At 42.8% G+C, this 19,291-nt stretch overlaps 3 protein-coding genes and 1 long non-coding RNA gene across 7 annotated transcripts in view; 1 reads left to right on the top strand and 3 right to left on the bottom strand.

The window, feature by feature from the left end:
- LOC6903342 (keratin-associated protein 5-3) overlaps window positions 1–187 on the bottom strand; it is an 833-nt gene extending 646 nt beyond the window's left edge. The window contains exon 1 of one of the 3 annotated variants that reach the window (XM_015179785.2): window positions 27–187. The gene's annotated coding sequence lies outside the window, so the exon portion shown is untranslated. The remainder of the gene's footprint in view (window positions 1–26) is intronic. The other 2 variants (XM_002132187.3, XM_015179784.2) reach the window with 2 other exon arrangements.
- The window catches only part of LOC26534247 (uncharacterized), a 15,822-nt gene extending 3,025 nt beyond the window's left edge, over window positions 1–12,797 (bottom strand). The window contains exons 1-2 of the long non-coding RNA XR_004469609.1: window positions 12,714–12,797; window positions 12,302–12,445 (exon numbers count right to left, since the gene is read on the bottom strand). This is a non-coding gene — a long non-coding RNA (uncharacterized lncRNA). The remainder of the gene's footprint in view (window positions 1–12,301; window positions 12,446–12,713) is intronic.
- Window positions 2,829–19,291, top strand: dsf (nuclear receptor dissatisfaction). Its single transcript, XM_001357177.4, has 5 exons — window positions 2,829–3,400; window positions 5,517–5,600; window positions 5,657–5,818; window positions 17,306–18,636; window positions 18,695–19,291. The coding sequence occupies exons 1-5, from the start codon at window positions 3,391–3,393 to the stop codon at window positions 19,181–19,183; spliced, it is 2,076 nt and encodes a 691-aa protein (XP_001357213.3). The 5' UTR covers window positions 2,829–3,390; the 3' UTR covers window positions 19,184–19,291.
- Window positions 6,463–7,208, bottom strand: LOC117183207 (C-type lectin 37Da-like). Of its 2 annotated transcripts, XM_033381155.1 has the most exons (3): window positions 7,083–7,208; window positions 6,937–7,027; window positions 6,735–6,827 (listed from the first exon to the last, which is right to left on the bottom strand). In XM_033381155.1, exons 1-3 carry the CDS (start codon window positions 7,174–7,176, stop codon window positions 6,752–6,754), a joined length of 261 nt encoding a protein of 86 aa, XP_033237046.1. In that variant the 5' UTR covers window positions 7,177–7,208; the 3' UTR covers window positions 6,735–6,751. The 2 variants fall into 2 exon arrangements, with proteins under 2 accessions (XP_033237045.1, XP_033237046.1); XM_033381154.1 differs by having other exon boundaries at window positions 6,463–7,027; window positions 7,083–7,193.

The raw sequence follows: 19,291 nt of genomic DNA, 5'->3' as shown, positions 1-19,291 counted from the left end.
TGTTTTTCCAAAATACAATTACTCACTTAAAAATATTTCAGATTTTCTCGGCAAAACGGACAAAACAGCGTGTTAAATTTGGAAACTACAACAAATTTCGGAACACTTCTTTCACAGAGATGTTTTCAGGTGAACGTCTAGACAGAGAATGAGCTCCGAGCTACCCAAACATTTCCCAAACAGCCTTGACGGCAAGGAAATTCAAAAGTCATGGCCTCGTTGTTTCGGTAAATGTGTGTGTTTCGAACCAAAAATTCGAACGAAGCACAGGGCATGCGTGAAAATTGTCGAAAAGTGGTGAGTTTTCTGTATAAAAGTAGGCGTGGCCTGGCACTCGAGAGCGAATGCGACAGAGAGATCTGTTGAGGCGGGGGCATAGAAAAAATCCGACTTCTTGATGCCACAAATTTGCCAAACGGGGAAGTAAGGGGGAGATCAGAGCCATGTGTGTGTGGCCCCAAAGAGAGGTGGGAGGGGAAGCTGGTTTCTGGGTGATTTACCACCAAACGCCCGCCGTTGACGTCGACTTCGTCGCTGTGCCTGTGCCTGTGCCAGTAAATGACTTTGCATTCTGACTGGTTAAATATAACCGCAGGACTGTATTACACGGGGAGGATGAGGATCAGAGGGAAGTGAGTGGGTGGGGCCATTATATAACCACGGCAACCAACCCAACCCCTTGTCTGTAATGGTATCGTGTAATGGCCAAGAGTTTGAGCCGCAAAATCCCAATTGCCATAAACCCGAATTACAAGACTCCACCCTTCAAGACGTCCCCAGAGATCTCTCTTTCATTCTGTATCTGCATCTGAGTGCCTCTTCTTGTATCTGTGCGTGCGTGTGTGTGTGCACCTCCTCCCCCGTCAGTATTCAGAATGTCGCAAAAGTCATTTCAATTTAGAGATGGAGAGTCAGTAAATCAACCCCTATAAACATGCCAACGACACCAGCAACAGCAACCCACCAGATACGAATCCAACGACCCACAGACCTCCCAGCCAGTCGCTTGTCGAGGAAACGCCATTGCGAAAATGCCGCTAACACTCACACACACAAACAGATATAGGATACACCTACATCTACTTATGGCTTATACCCCCCACACATGTGCATAGATACAGAGATAAATACAGACAGACAGACATACATACATATCTGTATATTGTTATATATCCATGCCCCAACACACACACACATATGCCATGCCATATCCATTGGGAAAATGCCATGTAGACTGCTCTACGCGGAAGACTTTGGGTCCTTGGGCTGCTTGAAAGACGTACAATTTCCACTTACTTATAGGAATTATTATCTTTTTAGAAAGGGGGAATGACCGTTTGAAAGAATTTATTTACTTTTTATACATCATTAGCCATCATTTTCCCATTCCCACATATTTGAAGTCTGTTTTCTTACGTTTTTAACAATCTGCTAGATACTTCTGGTATGTATTTATAAGGAGGAGGAATGCTGAAGGTCTACCCACAGTTTTTTCATGATTTCCTTTCGACCGTGCAAAAACTTATTATTAAATTTTCCTAATTTTAAGAAAAGAAAATCATATATTCGGGTATTCTAATATTTTTCGGTAGTTTTTTATCCTTTTATCCAGTATCATTTCACATGTATGGTATTTTTCTGGCATTTTCTAGTATTTTATGATGTTTCCTATGTCTTTTAGGTATTTTCTAGTATTTTCGAATAGATATTCTCCTACATATAGATATGCATAGATAATCGCGTTTCCTTTATACATTAAATTAATATTCCACTGAGCAGTTAGGACCCACTCATCGACTTATATCGCTTTGACGCACCCCTTTACAAATCGTACACCCAAATGACTTGAACGGTTTAATGGACCCTAAACTGTAGCGCTCTTTTTTGCACAGCCAAAGAGAGAGAGAGAGAGAGAGAGATCCTGACTTTAGAACTAATAATCCGACAGCCTACAAGCAGCGCAGGAGGATGATGGCAAGACCAGCAGAAGGCAGACGGCAGAAGCAGAAGCAGAGAAAAAAAACGAATAAAAATCGAGAGAAAGCCAAGGGGGAACACCCTGACTCCAGGAGGAGGATATGCTATGGTATGGTATTTGCCGAGCACAGAATGGCAAGAAGGCGCAAAAGCACAGAGTGCGAGAGAGAGAAGGCAATGGCTGTCAGAGAGAAAGTGAGAGAGAGAGAGAGAGAGATAGCAGAAAACACGACGTCCCAACGATGGGGTTCGTTCCATGGCTAGCTTTTCGTCATTCTTGACATTTTGTGGTGAATTGTCGAAAGCCACAGGATACGATGCGACAGTGTGCGTGGGCCAGGATATTTCCTGTGACTCGTCTGTGTGTGCGTGTCTGTGCGGCGTGTGTGTGCGGCGTGTGTGTGTGTGTGCGGGTGGGTGGGGATGGTGAAAAAAACAAAAATGGTGGACGGCCAGGAAGCCGGTCCTCATTTGCTGTAATCGCATCAGGGGCCCAGGGGACACGGCAAAAAAGGGCGTTTTCCGGTTGGTTGCCCGAACACAGTCCCCCCCCTCCTGCTCCCACGCCCCTCTTTCTCTACCAGGATCTTCGAGTCTATGTGTGTGTGTGTGTCCTGCGTCCAGTCGATGGGGTGGTTGGGTGGGTGGCTTCTCTGCTCGCCCACTCGCAAGGGATGAAATGTAACATTTTGTAGCTTTTCGTAAATTTTCGACTTTCGTTTGGTTCTTCTTTTTTTCGCCTCCCTTCCATTTGGGTTCTGTTTTTCTGTTTTCCTCTGCGCTTTCCGTTTGCCGCTCGCTTTTCCTTTGTTTTTCTCCGTTTGCAACGCGTTTTGTGGCAGCAAACGAGCGGGGGTGGGTGCACTGCCTTTGGCTTTGCCTCCTGCCCTCCTTGTCAAATTGACTGCAAAAAAGGACCGACCTCTCCTTTGGCAGCTTCACTTTCGTAATTGGCGGTTCTGGTCGCCGCCGCCGCCGCTGCTGCTGGGCTCTGCCACATGCCACTGCCTCATCCGTGTGCCTCATTCACAGTTGGTCCGTCAGACCAGGCGATCCGCAATCCGCATCCGCGTTTCCAAAGCACGACCGAAGAGCAGGACCCCAAAAAACATCGAATCGCGTCGGCAATAGGAGAAAATATATTTCAAAAATTATAGCAAAAAGTTAGGAAAATTCTACGGCGAAAATTCTCGTGTGAAGAAGTGAACTCATACGTCAAGAATTTATAGGAAAATTCTGTGTGCGAAAAAGTGGCACGGTGCTCTAAGTGCTCTAATCAAAGATTAATAGTACCCACAAATCAGACAGGAATTTGTTAATAATAAATAATCGAAAATAGTGACTGCAACACTGTGGAACATAAATCTAAGCAAGCTGGATACCCTAGGGTTTAAATATTTCCATCAACGGAAAATGGGAACAGGTAAACGACACTCTCCTTCAGAATTCGTGCCACAAATTGGAAAGCTTTCCGTCGGTTTGTCACTTGAAAATTCCTTCAAACGCCGTCGGTTCTCGAAAGCAAAAGGAAATTGGTTCAAAACGATTTTATATAGTTTTCGTTTTCTTAAATTTGTACACACATATGTATTTCTTTTTTTAAGATTACACAAATTGGACAAGAGCTTCGTGAATGGAAACACGTAAATAAAACTATTTTAGTTTATTATTTATTAAGTTCTTAGACATTTTTTAGTGAAAACCCAATGGTTAAATATTAGCTTATATTATTTCATTTACTTTTATCTTTTGTCTAATTTTGTATTTTATGTTTTCAAACTTTTTGTTTACTTTGCAGAAAAATCTATGCATCATCACTCGATTTGTCGAAAGTTACTCGAATACTGTGTATTATTTAATTATTTTCTTTGACATTTCCATCATATTTTTATTGAAAGTAGAAGAATTAAGGAATAAACAACTATGTTCTTCAAGTATACGAACGAGGTGAACCAATTTCTTTCTACATATGTATATACTGTAAATTATTACTCATCACTCAGAAATAAATTGTGCAAAAGTAGATTGTTTCTGTCCAGAAAAATCTTTCCGAGTTAAGAGTCTTACAAAATAAGTTTTACAATTGAGAATTATTTAAAATGCAATATCTGATATCAATACAAAATTGTAAGAAGTGTACGAAGTTTAACAGAAAAACTGAAAAATTCTCTATTCAAAATTTACTTTTCAAATTCCTCTGCATCCCACATCTTCTATCCATGTGGATAAAATCTATCTATTGCCTGGAGTAAATTTGATTTATGATTTCCTTTCCGAAAGATTTGTATTCCATTATGATATACGGTTTATAGCCGACTCTCTTCAAATAAAACTCTCACGCCCAAAATGCAAAACTCTCACGTTCTGCCCACACCAGGAGAACGCGGCAGGACGCGGCTTGAAACTCTTTTCGGCCTATGAAAACATGGCCGAGATTTCCATACCGGAAAAGCATATTCCATAAGACAAACTAACAAAAAAGAGAGCAAAGAGCACAATGCGATGATGGCATAAATAAACAGAAATATGTAAAATCAACAATAAAAATATATTTTAAAAAAGAAAACAAGAGGCCGACAAAAGGTTGACATCCCGATGCAACCCTCTGGAAAGGACACGGGGACACTCTCTACCCATAGGACAGGCGTAGACAGGAGGTGTTAACATGCTGCGGACAATTGGCCGATGCGCAGGGTGTGAAAATTGGCAACACGCGCCGGCCACAGATCCTGTGAAATCGTGAAATCGTGAAACCCCGAGGCCGCCAAAACCCCCGACCCAGACCCAACCACCAAACAAGCGACAATATGTCAAATGTCACAGGACAAAGGACCTCAAACAATGGGCAAAACATCCCGAAGAGCAGCAGCAGGGGAATGAGGAGGATGGGTGGCAGAGCGTTTTATTTTGACAAGTGCCGAGTGTTGAACTTAATTTGTGAAGCGTGCCACACAGTCAAAGGGCTATATAGCCCCTGCTCCTCCCTCCTCCCTCCTCCATTGCTCCTGTTGTGTGTGTTTGAGTGCCATTTTCACTTGCTAATCCGCGGCACAACACACGCGGCTGCAGCCCCACAAAAGTAGGCAACAGAATCTTTGGTGCGTGACACATGGTATTTGCTTTGGGACACCAAGAAGCAGACAGGACAGGCCAGGACAGACGCCTTTTGGGGAGGCACAGACCGGCTTTTGAGGCACTGAGAGATTAGTAGAGAAATAAAAGTTAAATACAGACAGAGAGGGGAGAGAAAATGCCACCTCTTGTATCTTTGAAAGAGTAAATTTCTTGAATTAAGATGAAAATATTGTAAGTTTAATTTATGTCCATCACGTATTGAAAGAAAGTGCCTCCACCTCTTAGTCTCTTTCTGTCTCTGCTGCTAGCTCTATCCCAGAGACTAGTACTCGAAAATACATGGAAAACCATTATCAGAAGCCCTCTCTTTGGGTATATTCTATATTTATGCATTTCTTTTAAGGGGATTCAAACATAGAGGCCACTCAACATTGAAACTCGTCTTTGTTTATTATCCTTTTCAGCGGGTGATCGCCTATTGGACATACCGTGCAAAGTGTGTGGCGATCGGAGCTCGGGCAAACACTATGGCATCTATAGCTGCGATGGTAGGTCCTACAGCGTAATAATTCGCCTGTAATCCTGTGATAATCCTGTTTTCCAGGCTGCTCGGGCTTCTTCAAGCGCAGCATCCATCGCAACCGGATTTACACCTGCAAGGCCACTGGTGACCTCAAGGGACGCTGTCCCGTGGACAAGACGCATCGGAATCAGTGTCGCGCCTGCCGTCTGGCCAAATGCTTTCAATCAGCCATGAACAAGGATGGTAAGCGATCCCCCCTTTCCCCATCTCTCTGTCCTCTCGTATTTTTGGCGCCCACAAGTCCTTTGTTTTACTTTCAAAATACACTTAATTATGCAGGAAATTAGCTCCAATTGCTTGTCCTCTCCTCTCAGGCCACGTCAAAATTTTTGGGCATAAATTACACTCAACTCGGAAAACCAGAAAACCCGAAAACCAAAATGCCGCGGGCTTTCCTCCATCGCTTCCTTCTCATTTTGTGGCTATGGAAATGAATGCCAGCTGGGGCTTTTGCTGTAGTTGTCATTAAGCTGATTATAAATTATGCGAGGTTTTTCCAGAGTGGGCTGGGGACCACACCTCCTACTCTGCGCCCCGTGCCTTGGGGGGGTGGGAGTTTTTCCAGGAAAAGTGTTATATCTGATTTTTGTAATTGAATTGATTTGTTATTTGGAATGGCAGGAAATTTGAGAGGAGAAAAGGTATTCTTATAAAAATACGTCCATTTTTGGTATTTGTTTGTATATTTTTCTGGTATTTTGTAGATTTGTGACGTGGTTTTCCTTTAAACCAAAACTCACAAAATAATTTAGTTAATTTCTGGAATTGTTTTGGCCTTTCCTTGAAACTCAAATCAAATTCACAAAAATGATTTCAATTACCTGTGGTGTTTTCTGGTATTTTTTCGGTATTTAATTCCAATTATTACGTTAATTATTTAAATTATTTTCGAATATAAAAATCCTTCAAAGTAATCTATTTTTCGCATAATTTACCACACAATAAACGATGCTGTCTTTGGCTTGGGTGCCTCACAAATATACCGTAGAGGAAAATCACAGCGCACATCATTCAATCCAGGTGTCTCGGATCTGTTCTCTTCTTTATAGCCAAGCTCATCACAGTGTTCAATATTTCCATCATTATTTGGGTTATTCGCATACCAAATATCTAGGGCTATAGGTTGGCCATTAGCGAACCAGACGTGCTTGCCCTCCAAATGCAGGTCGGTGCCTGAAGTGTAGTATCTAGCCTGAATGTTCGTATTTATGAGATACTGATTGATCAACTTCCATTTTTCGATGCTATCGAATGAGATCAAGTCCGCGCCCATTCGGCGGCAAGATTCATAAGCGTCGTACCAGTTCTTTTCCATCTTTGTCTCTATGTAGTAGTAACCATCACCAATCTTAACGAATGGGGAAGTAGTTACGTTGAGGAATCCAGGCACTCCTACAGAAAAATCCAGGGAATTAGATTCCTGGTTAATGAATCCTGATGTTCTCACCGTCCATGACATATGGTGTTATTTTATAAGCCCCCGACAGGGAAAGCAAGCCAAAGCAGGCGAAGGCTAAGACTCCAGTGTATCTCAGAAACATTTCGACAAGACTGTGATGATTCCTCTCTTCGGTTGACTCTTTTATACCCCAAAGCAACCAAGGAGTAAACAATTTGATATTTAATTACAAGTCATTGCCATTCAGTCGCGTGTAGGTGTTAAGTGTTTGTCTACGCAAAATGTGTAACCATTATATTTTATTTAAAGAGCACTTACCAGATACCAGGCTTGCTTACACACAAATAAGCAAAATCAAATTCACAAAATTATTCGCAGTTCCTTTGGTTGGTTTTTCTAGTATATCTGTATATCTGGTATTTATTTGGTATTTAGTATATCTTAACCTTTAACTTCACATGAAATTCACAAAGTTAAAAGGAACATTTTCACAGTAATGGTATCCTTAGATGAAGGGCATATCTATGGGCATATACCATCTATTATTACCTCCACTGCCTCATGTTTAGACCCACAATTGACATCCGAATTCGGGGCCTAATTCGAGCTCGAATTCGGGATACCCCCAAAAGTTGCGCATCCTCCACAACAAACCAAACCCACATCCGCCCACTAACCAATGAGCCATCGGCAATCGGATGGCCATAGCCAAAACCCAAATACACAGCTCAATGCTGTGCTGCAACAATGCTAGCTTTAAAGCTCTTAAGCCAACATTAAATGTAGCATAAAAACACATAATAGCGTTGAAAGGGGGGAGTCGGGCAGGGGATACGCTTACGATTCAAGAGCCATCATCCAGTATTCAGAGTGTTTCGAATACAACATCTTTCGTACCCTATTCATGGGTTCACTGCGCAGGGACATCGTCATGAAAGGACATCATCAACAGCGTGAGAATCGCTGCAGATTCTACCCACACGCAAACGACTCTCGCTTTCCCCGCTTTTCCGGGGCAGGAGAGGCAGGAGTACGGTGATAGAGCCGGAAGCGGCAAGCGATTGACAATGTGCACTTAATAGCGGATTACACGCATTATCCCCCGTCGCTGTTGCTGCTGATGCTGGAAATGCGACTAAAATGTATTGGCAATCAAATGATGATGCCCCCAAAGACCGAAACTTAGACGTCAGTCAAAACCAACCTTCAAAACCAGGGAAAATGTCTGCCAAAAAGGAGAAAAAGGAGCAGAGGCAGAAGGGGTACAGATTTACGTATGTACTTTCCCCAATAAGTGGGGAAAATCGTCGACGACTCTTGTTCCCTGAAGAGAAGGCGAAACAACAATAGCACAACGGGCTCAAGGAAAACAAAACACGAAGGAAACACTTCTGTAGAGGGAAACCCAAGGTAATACGAAGTGGAAATGCTCTAGGAAGAGAACCTCAAGCGATATAGGTCTGTAGAAAGGAAAGGGCATATAAATACCATTCGAATGCCTGAGAAGATTTCTTCCCAGTCATAAATAAGATCCAGCATACAATTTTTGATAATCCCCTCTTCACTCTTCACATTTACAGCTTCCTATAGCTCTTTTATTCTTCTCTCTACTCTCTATTTCTATGGATCATCTCTACAACCAAGGCACCCTTTGTTTTTCCAAACTTTTCCCATGTTATCTTTTCCCAAAACTGAAAGTTCCATCCAGAGAAATCTATCCAAAGCCCCACGCTCTCCTCCCAGAAATGGAATCCTTCCAAAACCTCTGCTCTCCGCCACTGTCTCCCAGAAAGAGCGTCCGTCCACTCTCCTCCCCTAGAAAGAGTAACAATAGAAGGAGGCAAATCCTCCTAGTACTATGCCTGACATGTCGCATGTCTTTCTCTCCTTCGCATTCTTTTTTTGGGGGAACATTTTCTTAGTTTTTGGCCGCTACAAAGCCTCATGTTAGGCTGCCTTTTTGGGGTTTTCCTTGGCTGGTAGCCGTAAATAAACAATAAACACACATAGACACATGCACACCCCCCAAAACAATTTCCCCCCCTCCCCCCCACACATCAGTTCTCAAAAGATACGCCCCATCCCCCCATAGAAAACACCATTGTAGTATCCACAACAGACAGATACAAAATGCTTTTGTTGTTTAGAGCAAAAAGCAAAAAAGCCACAAAAATCGTTCAAGGCACGTTTGTGTAAGAATTTTTTGTGTGTGGCACGGGTTGGTGGATGCCACATGCGAGTAGTAAAGTTGTTAAGGGAGGGGTTTGGCGTTGCTTTCGAGGGTTGGGCTCCCTGCTGTGGTTAGCCATTTTCTAGTTTTCGGGTCTTTTCCGTTTTCTTCCTTCTGTTTGGGCTCTCCTCTATTCCTTTTGTATGATTTCTCGACGTTGCCAAAGTGCCAATAAAGTTAATTGAAAAGATGTTTGCCCTGCTGCCAGCTGACAGCTGCCAGTGTTGGTTAGCGAGTGTTAGTGTTGGAAAAAACACTGTAGGTGTACAACGAATTGTACAATGACGTGAATGCTGTCTATAGAACTTCACTGAGAGCCAAATTTGTAACATGTTTAATGGAATTTGGGGAAAATACAAATTTCTTTCAGTAATGCCAGTGTTGGTTACTATTTTGAGTGTTGGGTAGAGTTGGAAAAGCGATAGTAAAGCTTTCGATTAGTTGAAATGTGACTTCAGGCAAAATTCAGGGGAATACTTTACAAGTATTACTCATATGTGTTTCTAGTGTTGATTAGCTGCTGGAAGTATTGGAAAATCACTAAAATCATTGAATAAAAACTTTCTCGAGGTTTAGAAGAGTTTCTCTGACAAAACAGAGCCCAGTGTTGATAAAATAAAGTTCTTATTACAGTCGAAAATGGATATAGGATATCAAAGACCATTCTAAGGACTACCAGTTAAATGTAAACTCCTAATCAACACTCAATGCTACTTTCAGACCTTTTCCACTGCTAGGAAGCGAGTGTCATTCAACGCTTTTCCCCGCACCAAAACTGGCATCATAGCCGCATTGAGCATTGACCAACGAATCGCTCCCCTGTCAGAGCACTTTAGACTCTGACAAATAAGTTATTATGGGAAAATATGACAAGCATCGCACATTTTTCCACGCACCACCGCACCGCCGCCCACTGGCTGACAGTCTTATAAATGTTGGCTACTTTGTATGCTAATATCTGCTCCCCCAAAGAAAGAAAGAACGAAAAGAACTGCTGGCAAGAGAGCTCTTCTAACAAATTATGTTGCCACTTGTCACGTTTAATGGTATTTGCATTTGTATACAGCAACACCAACACCAAAGTGTCAGAAGCATCATCATCAACACGCATCCTTCGTCCTTCCTGGTACTCCCTCGCCTTTCTCACCAGAAACCAGACAATTCCTTACTTTCACATTCTTTTTCCTTGGCAAATATTTACGCGGCATTTTAAGCGGATTTCTTCTCATTTTGAGTGATTTGTGTCGCTTTTTCCCAATCCCTATAAAAAAAATTGTCATTTGCGGCAATCCTTGGGAATGGGCCGGTGGGGCTAGAGGGTTTTGAGAAGGGCGTGGGAATATTGGGGTCCTTAAACCACTGGCAGGGTGCGTGATGAGCCGAAAAGTGATGTCTAATGGGCCATCTAATGGCAATGAAGACATTTTTGTATTTTATGGTTGGACAAGTGAAAAGTTTAAATATTTCAAAGAGGGATTATCATTTGGTATGAAATGATATATGTATGGGATTAGTTTTATGAGATCTAGAAAAAGAAGAAAGGAACAGTAAGAACGATGGGTTTTTTACGGGGAAAGAATTCAAAAGAAGTCAAGCCTTAGAAATTGTATCTTTAAGCATCCAATATATTTTCTTAACATTTAGAATATATTAAGAAATGCATCTGTGGGCAAAAGTACAGGAACAGATGATTCTTCCCAATTTTGTATGATTTATTAAGAGAAAAATGGAATATACCCGATAGATCTTTATAGTATTTGTGATTTGGAAGCTAAAAGATTTCTCCCTGTACTCTATATTTGTATTAAGTAATTTCTTTAGAACTTCTCTTGATTTGTTCTCTTCTTGTCTTTGATTTTGAACATTCCATATTCCATCTCTTAATTTCCTTTTGATAATCCATAACGAACGCCCTAATCCCTGAGTACATAACAATCCTTTCATCTAGAATCGCTCGTATATGTACAATGTATATTCCGTAGAACTTTAACTTTAGCGCTTTTTGCAAATCGTAAAGTTTTACAAGCTCAAAGCAAACAAAATTCTTAACGAGAAGGCAGTTTCCTTTCGTCCTTCGTTTTGCTGCTTTTCCTGGAAAGGCTTACCAGAAACGACAAGACGCTGTGTGAATGGAGAAAAACCTTTTTGCCCAAGAATCAGCCTGGCGGAAAACCTAATGAAAATGGTTCTAGAAAATGGAAATTTCTGCTTAGTTCTCTAGGACTCTCCGTTCTATATTGTTGCATATATATTTTTGTGGCACTTAAGCCTTTTGTCAACCGTTTCCGTCCCCGTTTCTGGCACTGCGGTAAGCCAAGGTTCGTTCCATTTCAGGCCCCCCGTGCGGTGTATGTCCCTCGTTTCAGGCCACCCTGTGGCATGCCCCTGCCGTATGCTACCCGAGTGTCGATGGCGATGTCAATGTTAATTTTGTTGATGTCTATCCCCCGACTTTTTGGCGCTGGCGCAAAAGGCAGACTGAGGCAGACTCTGGCTAATTTCATGACCACATTTTAACGTATTGATTTTTGCACATACACATATTTATTTATACATATATAATATATATATATATATCTCGTTGTATATGTATGGGTGATATATATATTTTGCAGCTTTTAAGCCGCCAGTTTCCGGTCGAGTTCCGTTCCCTGCCCATCGATGGGGGGGGGGGTGTACGCAATTTTCATTTACAGATGACTGCAGGGCACAGAAAGCCATGGCTCAGAGACACGCCCACACACAGATACACTCCTCCTCACCATTGCAATGGCACACAGACACAATACAGAGAGAGGCACGTTGCATGTTTTACTTAATTGACATTATAGCCTACTACGATATGTGCATACACTTTTCACAGAGACGACTGCAATGCTGGGCCGACTGGGGACATGCGACATGTAAATGCGACTGGCTTGCACATGTCATGCCCCCCATATCTCTCCCTCTTTCTGTCTGTATGTGTTTGTGTGTGTGTGCGTGTGTGTGTGAAAGTGTCAGTGTCAACATTAAAAGCGGATTTAAAATCACTCACTCTTTTGGGTGCAGCTTCCCATCCATCCGTCCAGAGCGTGCACTGATGGCCCTGACACAAGAGTCAGAGAGGAGGCATAAAAGCCCTTGGCCTCTCTGCAAAACTGCGGGACGGGTGCAGACAGGTGGCGTACGTATCGTATATCTATAAAATATAACAAAATTCAAGGTTTAATTTGAATTAAAATTAAACAATACAAGGAGAAAGTCATGAACGATTAAATGATGGATAGAACGATCTTTGAAGAAACAGGAACGAAACAAAGCGTTAAATATGAAGTTCAAATATTCTATAAAACCATATTTGAAGAAACACCTCTTACAATAGTTAATCAAATAAAAAAAAGGAAATCCCTAATCCTTTAAATTATATATTATGATTTTTGTACTTAGCCTACGATTATTATACATACATATGGTAGATACATTTGCACAAGGTACACCAATTTTAGAAGTTGAACCTTAACAGTCGCGAAAGAATGACCGTAAATAATGCACAATCTTTTTCCTAATGGATGTGATACCAAAAATATACTACAAATAATACATTTAAAAATACCAGGAAAATACTAGAAAAATACAACTGTAAATTTTATAAATACTGCTTGACATTTTTAAAAGAATACCAAGAAATAATAACAGAAATACTAGAAATAATGCTAGAATAGACTATAAATTATACCAAACAATTACTAAACTGATTATTTAGAAAATATTAGAAGAAATACCGAGAAAATACCAGACGGATATTAGAAATATTAAAATGAATAGCAAGAAGAAATACTACAAATTAAACCAGAACATTTTTGAAATCATACCCAAAAAATACCTTAAAAAATAGGCACACTCTAGTAAAAGTTATTTGTTAGATTGCTCATCTACTGAAATGATCCGCCCACAACGGCTTATAACTATAATTTTTTCGATTCAATCAAGTTTATCAATGTGAAAAGATCACCTTTTTATGAGTATCACCATGAATACATCAATCCTATATCGCTTTTCCCTCTGGAATCCTTTGTTACCGGAGATAACTACTTAACAATCGTTCTATTCATAAACCATTGTCCCGCCCCGACAATTCAACGGTTGACTGCCCGGACAGCCACCGAGAGAATCGAGAATTGAGCTGACACAAATTGTGGCCATTATGGACCATTACGCTGCTTCGTACAAGTCCCTGTCCAACCCTCCAGTGCGAATCAGTGGATAAATGTAAACACCCCTTGAACATACACCGTTCAGTACTCAGCCGCAGGGGCACTTCCTCCCGTACCATATACTCGTACCATTCAGAACTCATCCGCAGGGGCAAGACTCGCACTCGTAGAGCTCATCCGGCAGGGAAAGCGCATCGAATCACTTCAAGTGTTTTCCTAATTTCACGGTTTATATTTCTTTTTATTTTATTTTCGGTTTTCACTGTCGTTTGTTTCCCCTCTGCTCCGCATGATTTTTGCAAACGAAACGTTGCCTTATTTACTTTTAATTTGCCTGCCAAACATTCGTCGAAGAATTTTGATACATTTCTCTTATTGTGGGTCGAGTTTTTATTACGACATTATCTGTGGCGGAGGGAGGAAGGTATCTCTCGGTAGAGAAGGAAAATGTATCTTTTGTGGAGGCGCAGTACGATGAGTGTCTGTCTCTGCATATCCCGCATATAAAAGTAAAGGTCTTTCTCTCTCTCTCATTATCGTTTACCGATTTATTTATTTCGATTTCTGGGGCACGCTTTGCGCTTTTCAGCTTACAGAAGGACATTCCATCCGCCCCCACCAGGAGAGTGTTTCTCTGGTGATGATCATCATCATTAATTGGGAAATTTTTGCGTGCCGTGAAGTCGTCCTCTGGGTTCCGTTCCTGGTCCTGGTCCTGGGAATGGCTACAGCTGTAGAACATCCGGCTCGGCTCGGCCCGGCTCGGCACGGCTCGCTCTTCCACTGCCACTTATCATTAATTTTTCTACCGCTTTTTCCGTTTGCCCTGGCATTTTTCTGGCATTCTGACATCCATTCTGCCTTTGTCTGAGTGTCTGTTTCTGTTTCTGTTTCTGTTGCTCTGCCCTCATCCCTGAGTCCTTTTCCTGGTGCTTTTCCCCCTCTTTTTTCCTCTGTTTTCGTTCTCTCTATATTTTGACATAATTGTTTTTGCTTGGTCTGTGTCCCTCTGCCTCCCTCTTGCTCTTCTCTCTCCCTGCCCTAATTAATTGATTAGCTTCAGCAAATCGGTCAATATGTTTGTTCTTTTTTCTGTGTATCTCTGTATCTGTATGTTTTCCGGGTTTTTCTTTGGGGTGGCTGTGGCCCACGTAATGAGTTGCTAATTAGATTTGTAGATTGGTAATTCTTTTCGCCAAAGGGGCGTAACTTTTTGTAACACATTTCGGCAGGAAAGAGAGATTCTTGGGAGTCTTTCCAGGTGTTTATTTTTGTGGTTGAAGTGGTGTTGCAGGGGGGTTGTAAGGCGGCTAGAAGTCCTTGGAGTGTGGAATCCCTGTAGAGCTTATAAGTCAAGTGTTAATTAGATTTCATATTCATAGGGGGATCTAGATAAACGCCCGAAACGGCAACTGAGTCCCAAGAAACCAACCCAACTTCTTTAGATATCTCAAATGGATGTCTACACATTTTCGAATAATATTTTATCTTTATCTTTATAGATATATTCCTCGATTTTCCTTTCATAGTTCCCCCATAATCCCTGGGGATTACCGAGTGGTTTTCCTTTAATTAACTCTTTTTCAAACTTTAGTTCTTTAAAGCATTTTTAACAAATAGAAAAACCGCCGCAGGGGCTTTTCCTCTTTATCATTCAACGCAGAGACACGACTTTTGCATTTTCCATCATCATAACTTTTTAGCAAGTAAATCATTTTGCAGCTTTCCTTCGCCCCCTTTGCCCACTTCCCTCTTTTTTCCCCAGCTTTTTCCAACAAACAAAGTTTTCCACCGAGTAAAAAATGGCGTCGCCTCCAACAAAAAGAAAGCTGCAGAAAATCAAGAAGAAAAGTGCAGGGAAAAAAGGATAAATTGTAATTTCTTTTTTTGTGCTCATGGCAGCTAATTTTGTTGCCTTTTTCACACGTTTCTTTGTTTGCCACGCCCCCGAGGAAATAAACCAGGGCAGGGGCAAAGGGCAGGGACAGCGAGGAAGAGACCGTCGCGGATGGAGTCACGGCAAAAAAGGGTTAAAGTTGAAGTTTGAGCTACATTTTGGGGGGTATTTTTCTTCTTCTTTTCTTCAGTCTTTTTGTATACCCTTTGGAAGAGGGAATACTGATGTTGAGGAGCTGTGGGAGGGCAAAAGTATTTCGAAGAAGACTGGAAGGATTTCTGCAGAAAAACATATTCTTTTGCAGAGGAAACATTTTCAAAGATAATATAATAAAAGGGTATTCAAAGTCAGCTCCTGGTTTCCTGGTTTTTTATCTTTTGCTGAACCACAAAAAATTCCCAAGTTCCCGCCTGGAAAAGGAAAAGGAGGGAAAATGGGAAGAGCCATTGCAGAAGTTTTTTCTGTCGCTAAAACCCGCAGCAAATAAAAATTTGATGAGTTTGGCATTTTCTTTAATTGAAATTTGTGATCTTTTGAAAGCTTTGAGACTTTTTTCGCGCGCTAGTTTTAAGTGGCATGAAAATGGGAGGGCACTGCCTGCCACACCATCGAGGTGGGGGTAAGGGGCTTTGAGATACATTCAAGTGGCTGCAGTCATTTTACAGCGGAAGGCACATCACATATGCGATTATCCTGGAGGATTAAAATGTCACCCCCGTTTGCGCCATGTCATGGCCATACACGTCCACATAGCAGCATCAGCAATAGCAGCAGCAGCAGCAGTGGCGGTGGCAGTGGCAGTATCTATAGATACATTTAATTACAAACAAATAAAAGTCATGACAGCGCAAGGCACACACATGATATATCCCCTGCTCCCCCCTCATAAGAGATTCAGATTCAAGGTTCAACTTGTGGCATATGCAACAGTTCACACGACCAGAAGGCAAAGGACGGCCTGTCTGTATCTTTGTATCTTTGCATCTTTAGCATTTTAATAATCGGTTTATTATGTCTTTGTATCCCATTCCATGCCCCCATACCCACAATTTATTTGCAAAGGCCACACAGAGAGATAGAAAGTCGAACCTTTTTCTTGGGGGGCCCAACACTTCAAAGAAATGATGGAAAAAGTATCTGGGGAAAGTATCTTTGGAAATTAACTTTTATTTATTTAAATACTTAACGACAGATTAGTGGAAATTATACACTTGAACTGATTTTCATGGGAAAACAAAAGATGGAGATGGGGATGATGCAAATACGGTGGCATGGAAATCAGAGGGAAATCATCCAAAAAGAAGTACAAAGAAGATTGAGAAAGGAAAAACACTTTGTAGAACTTGACTTGGAATATTAGATGGTTTATTACGTTTAAAGATACCCTAAGCTATCCCTAAGATATGCAATTGTATATTTCAAATGTATCTAAACCCGATTACTTTCTTCCTTTTTCTAGTCTTTTTTATGGTATTACTTCTAGGATTTTCTTAATTGTTATTGTTGCTAAAAGTTTCTTGGTATCATTTCCAGTATTTTCTGTACATTACTTTTATTGTTTCTTTGGTTATATTTTTAATATTTTCTTGGTATTATTTTTTAGTATTTTCTGGTATTATTTCTAGTATTTTCTTCTATTTCTAGTATTAGTCATATTTTTTGTATTTCATTTTTCATATTTTCTTGTTATTCTTTCTAGTATTTTCTTGGTATAATTTGTAGTATTTTCTTGGTTTTATTTTCAGTATTATGATGTATTATTTCTATTTTTTTGTTAGCATTATTTTTTCTGGTATTATTGATAGTATTTAATATTCTTTTGATACTATTTATAGTATTTTTCTGTTATAACGCCCAACTATAACTGCCCTACATATGTACATGTCCATTCTTTTTCGAATCTTAAAACATATCTAAGACCCCTCTATCTCTCTCTCTCTTCTTACAGCCGTTCAACACGAGCGTGGTCCTCGGAAACCCAAGCTCCATCCGCAGTTGCACCACCATCATCATCACGCGGCGGCTGCAGCAGCCGCTGCCCATCATGCCGCTGCACATCATCACCATCATCATCATCACCATGCCCATGCCCATGCGGCGGCAGCGCATCACGCGGCAGCGGCTGCAGCAGCAGCGGCGGGATTGCACCATCACCATCATGCCACCGCCGGGGGACACCTGCCCGTGTCGCTGGTGACGAATGTGTCGGCATCTTTCAACTACACGCAGCACATATCCACGCATCCGCCGGTCCCACCAGTTCCTCCAACGAATCCTCAGGGATTCCATCAGCAGCAACAGCAACAGCAGGCGGTGGGGGCACCCCCACACCAACAGCAGCCACATCCTACGGCCTTCCACCATCCGGGACACCACTCTCTGGTGCCACAGAATGGTGGCGGCTCTGGTACGGGCTTCCCCACGCACCTGCTGCATCACAATCTGATTGCGGAGGCGGCCAGCAAACTGCCGGGGATTACAGCGGCCACGGCCACCGCAGTGGCAGCCGTCGTCTCCTCCACCACCACGGCTGCCGCCGCCTCCCCCTATGGTCCCTTGCAAGGGGCCACCGTCAACAACAACTACTCTTCGCCCTCGCCCAGCAACTCGATTCAATCGATCTCCAGCATTGGCTCGAGGAGCGTGGGCGGCAGCGAAAGTCCACGTGTCAATGTGGAGACGGAGACACCCTCGCCATCGGCATCGCCTCCCTTGAGTGCGGGTAGCATTTCCCCTGCTCCGACGCTGACGGACTCTCAGGGCTCGCCACAGCACCATCCCCCACGACAGACATCGCAGCATAGTTTGAGCGGCGCCACAACGCCACCGAGTCATGCGTCTCTGCTGATGCACAGCATCCACAATAATCACCATCATCATCAGGGGAGCAGCAGCCTGAATGGCGAGCAAAAACTGTCTAGTTTTACATCGGGTTCTCCCACACCCACGACGCCCACGCCGCCACCACATCCTGCGCATCCGCCAACGATTGGGCTGCGTCCTTGCCACCCATCGGCGGCCTCTGCTGCCGCCTCGAACGGCTTCCTGGAACTGCTCCTGAGCCCCGACAAGTGCCAGGAGCTCATCCAGTATCAAGTGCAGCATAATACGCTGCTGTTTCCACCGCCACTGCCACAGCAACTCCTGGATTCGCGTCTGCTCTCCTGGGAAATGCTGCAGGAGACGACGGCCCGCCTGCTGTTCATGGCCGTTCGATGGGTCAAGTGCCTGATGCCCTTCCAGACGCTTTCCAAGAATGATCAACATCTGCTACTGCAGGTAAAAGCACTCCTTGAATCTTCATAAATCCCTTTTTCATTCTGCCTTTCGCTTTCAGGAATCCTGGAAAGAGCTGTTCCTCTTGAATCTCGCTCAATGGACCATTCCCTTGGACCTCACACCTATACTGGAGTCTCCTTTGATCAAGGAGCGCGTCCTGCAGGACGAAGCCACCCAAACGGAGATGAAAACCATTCAGGAGATCCTCTGCCGCTTTCGCCAGATCACCCCCGATGGCAGCGAAGTGGGCTGCATGAAGGCCATCGCTCTGTTTGCCCCCGAAACGGCAGGCCTGTGCGACGTGCAGCCCGTGGAAATGCTGCAGGATCAGGCCCAGTGCATCCTCTCGGACCATGTGAGGCTCCGCTACTCGCGGCAGGCCACACGCTTTGGCCGGCTCCTGCTGCTGCTGCCCTCGCTGAGGACCATCCGGGCCTCGACCATCGAGGCACTGTTCTTCAAGGAAACGATCGGAAATGTCCCTATAGCACGACTCCTGCGGGATATGTACACCATGGAGCCCGCCCAAGTGGTCCACGAAAAGTGAGGGGCATCAAGGCGTTGTGATGCCGCCCTATCAAAAAATGTAATCAAAATCGATTTTCGGGGGCAACAATTTTTCCCGTCACTTGCAAAAATATTTCTACTCTCAAAA

The sequence above is a fragment of the Drosophila pseudoobscura genome, chromosome 4 (assembly GCF_009870125.1).
Source record: "Drosophila pseudoobscura strain MV-25-SWS-2005 chromosome 4, UCI_Dpse_MV25, whole genome shotgun sequence".
Lineage (NCBI taxonomy): Eukaryota > Metazoa > Arthropoda > Insecta > Diptera > Drosophilidae > Drosophila > Drosophila pseudoobscura.
Note: the sequence above shows the minus strand (reverse complement) of the source record. Positions and strands in the feature narration are given on the sequence as shown.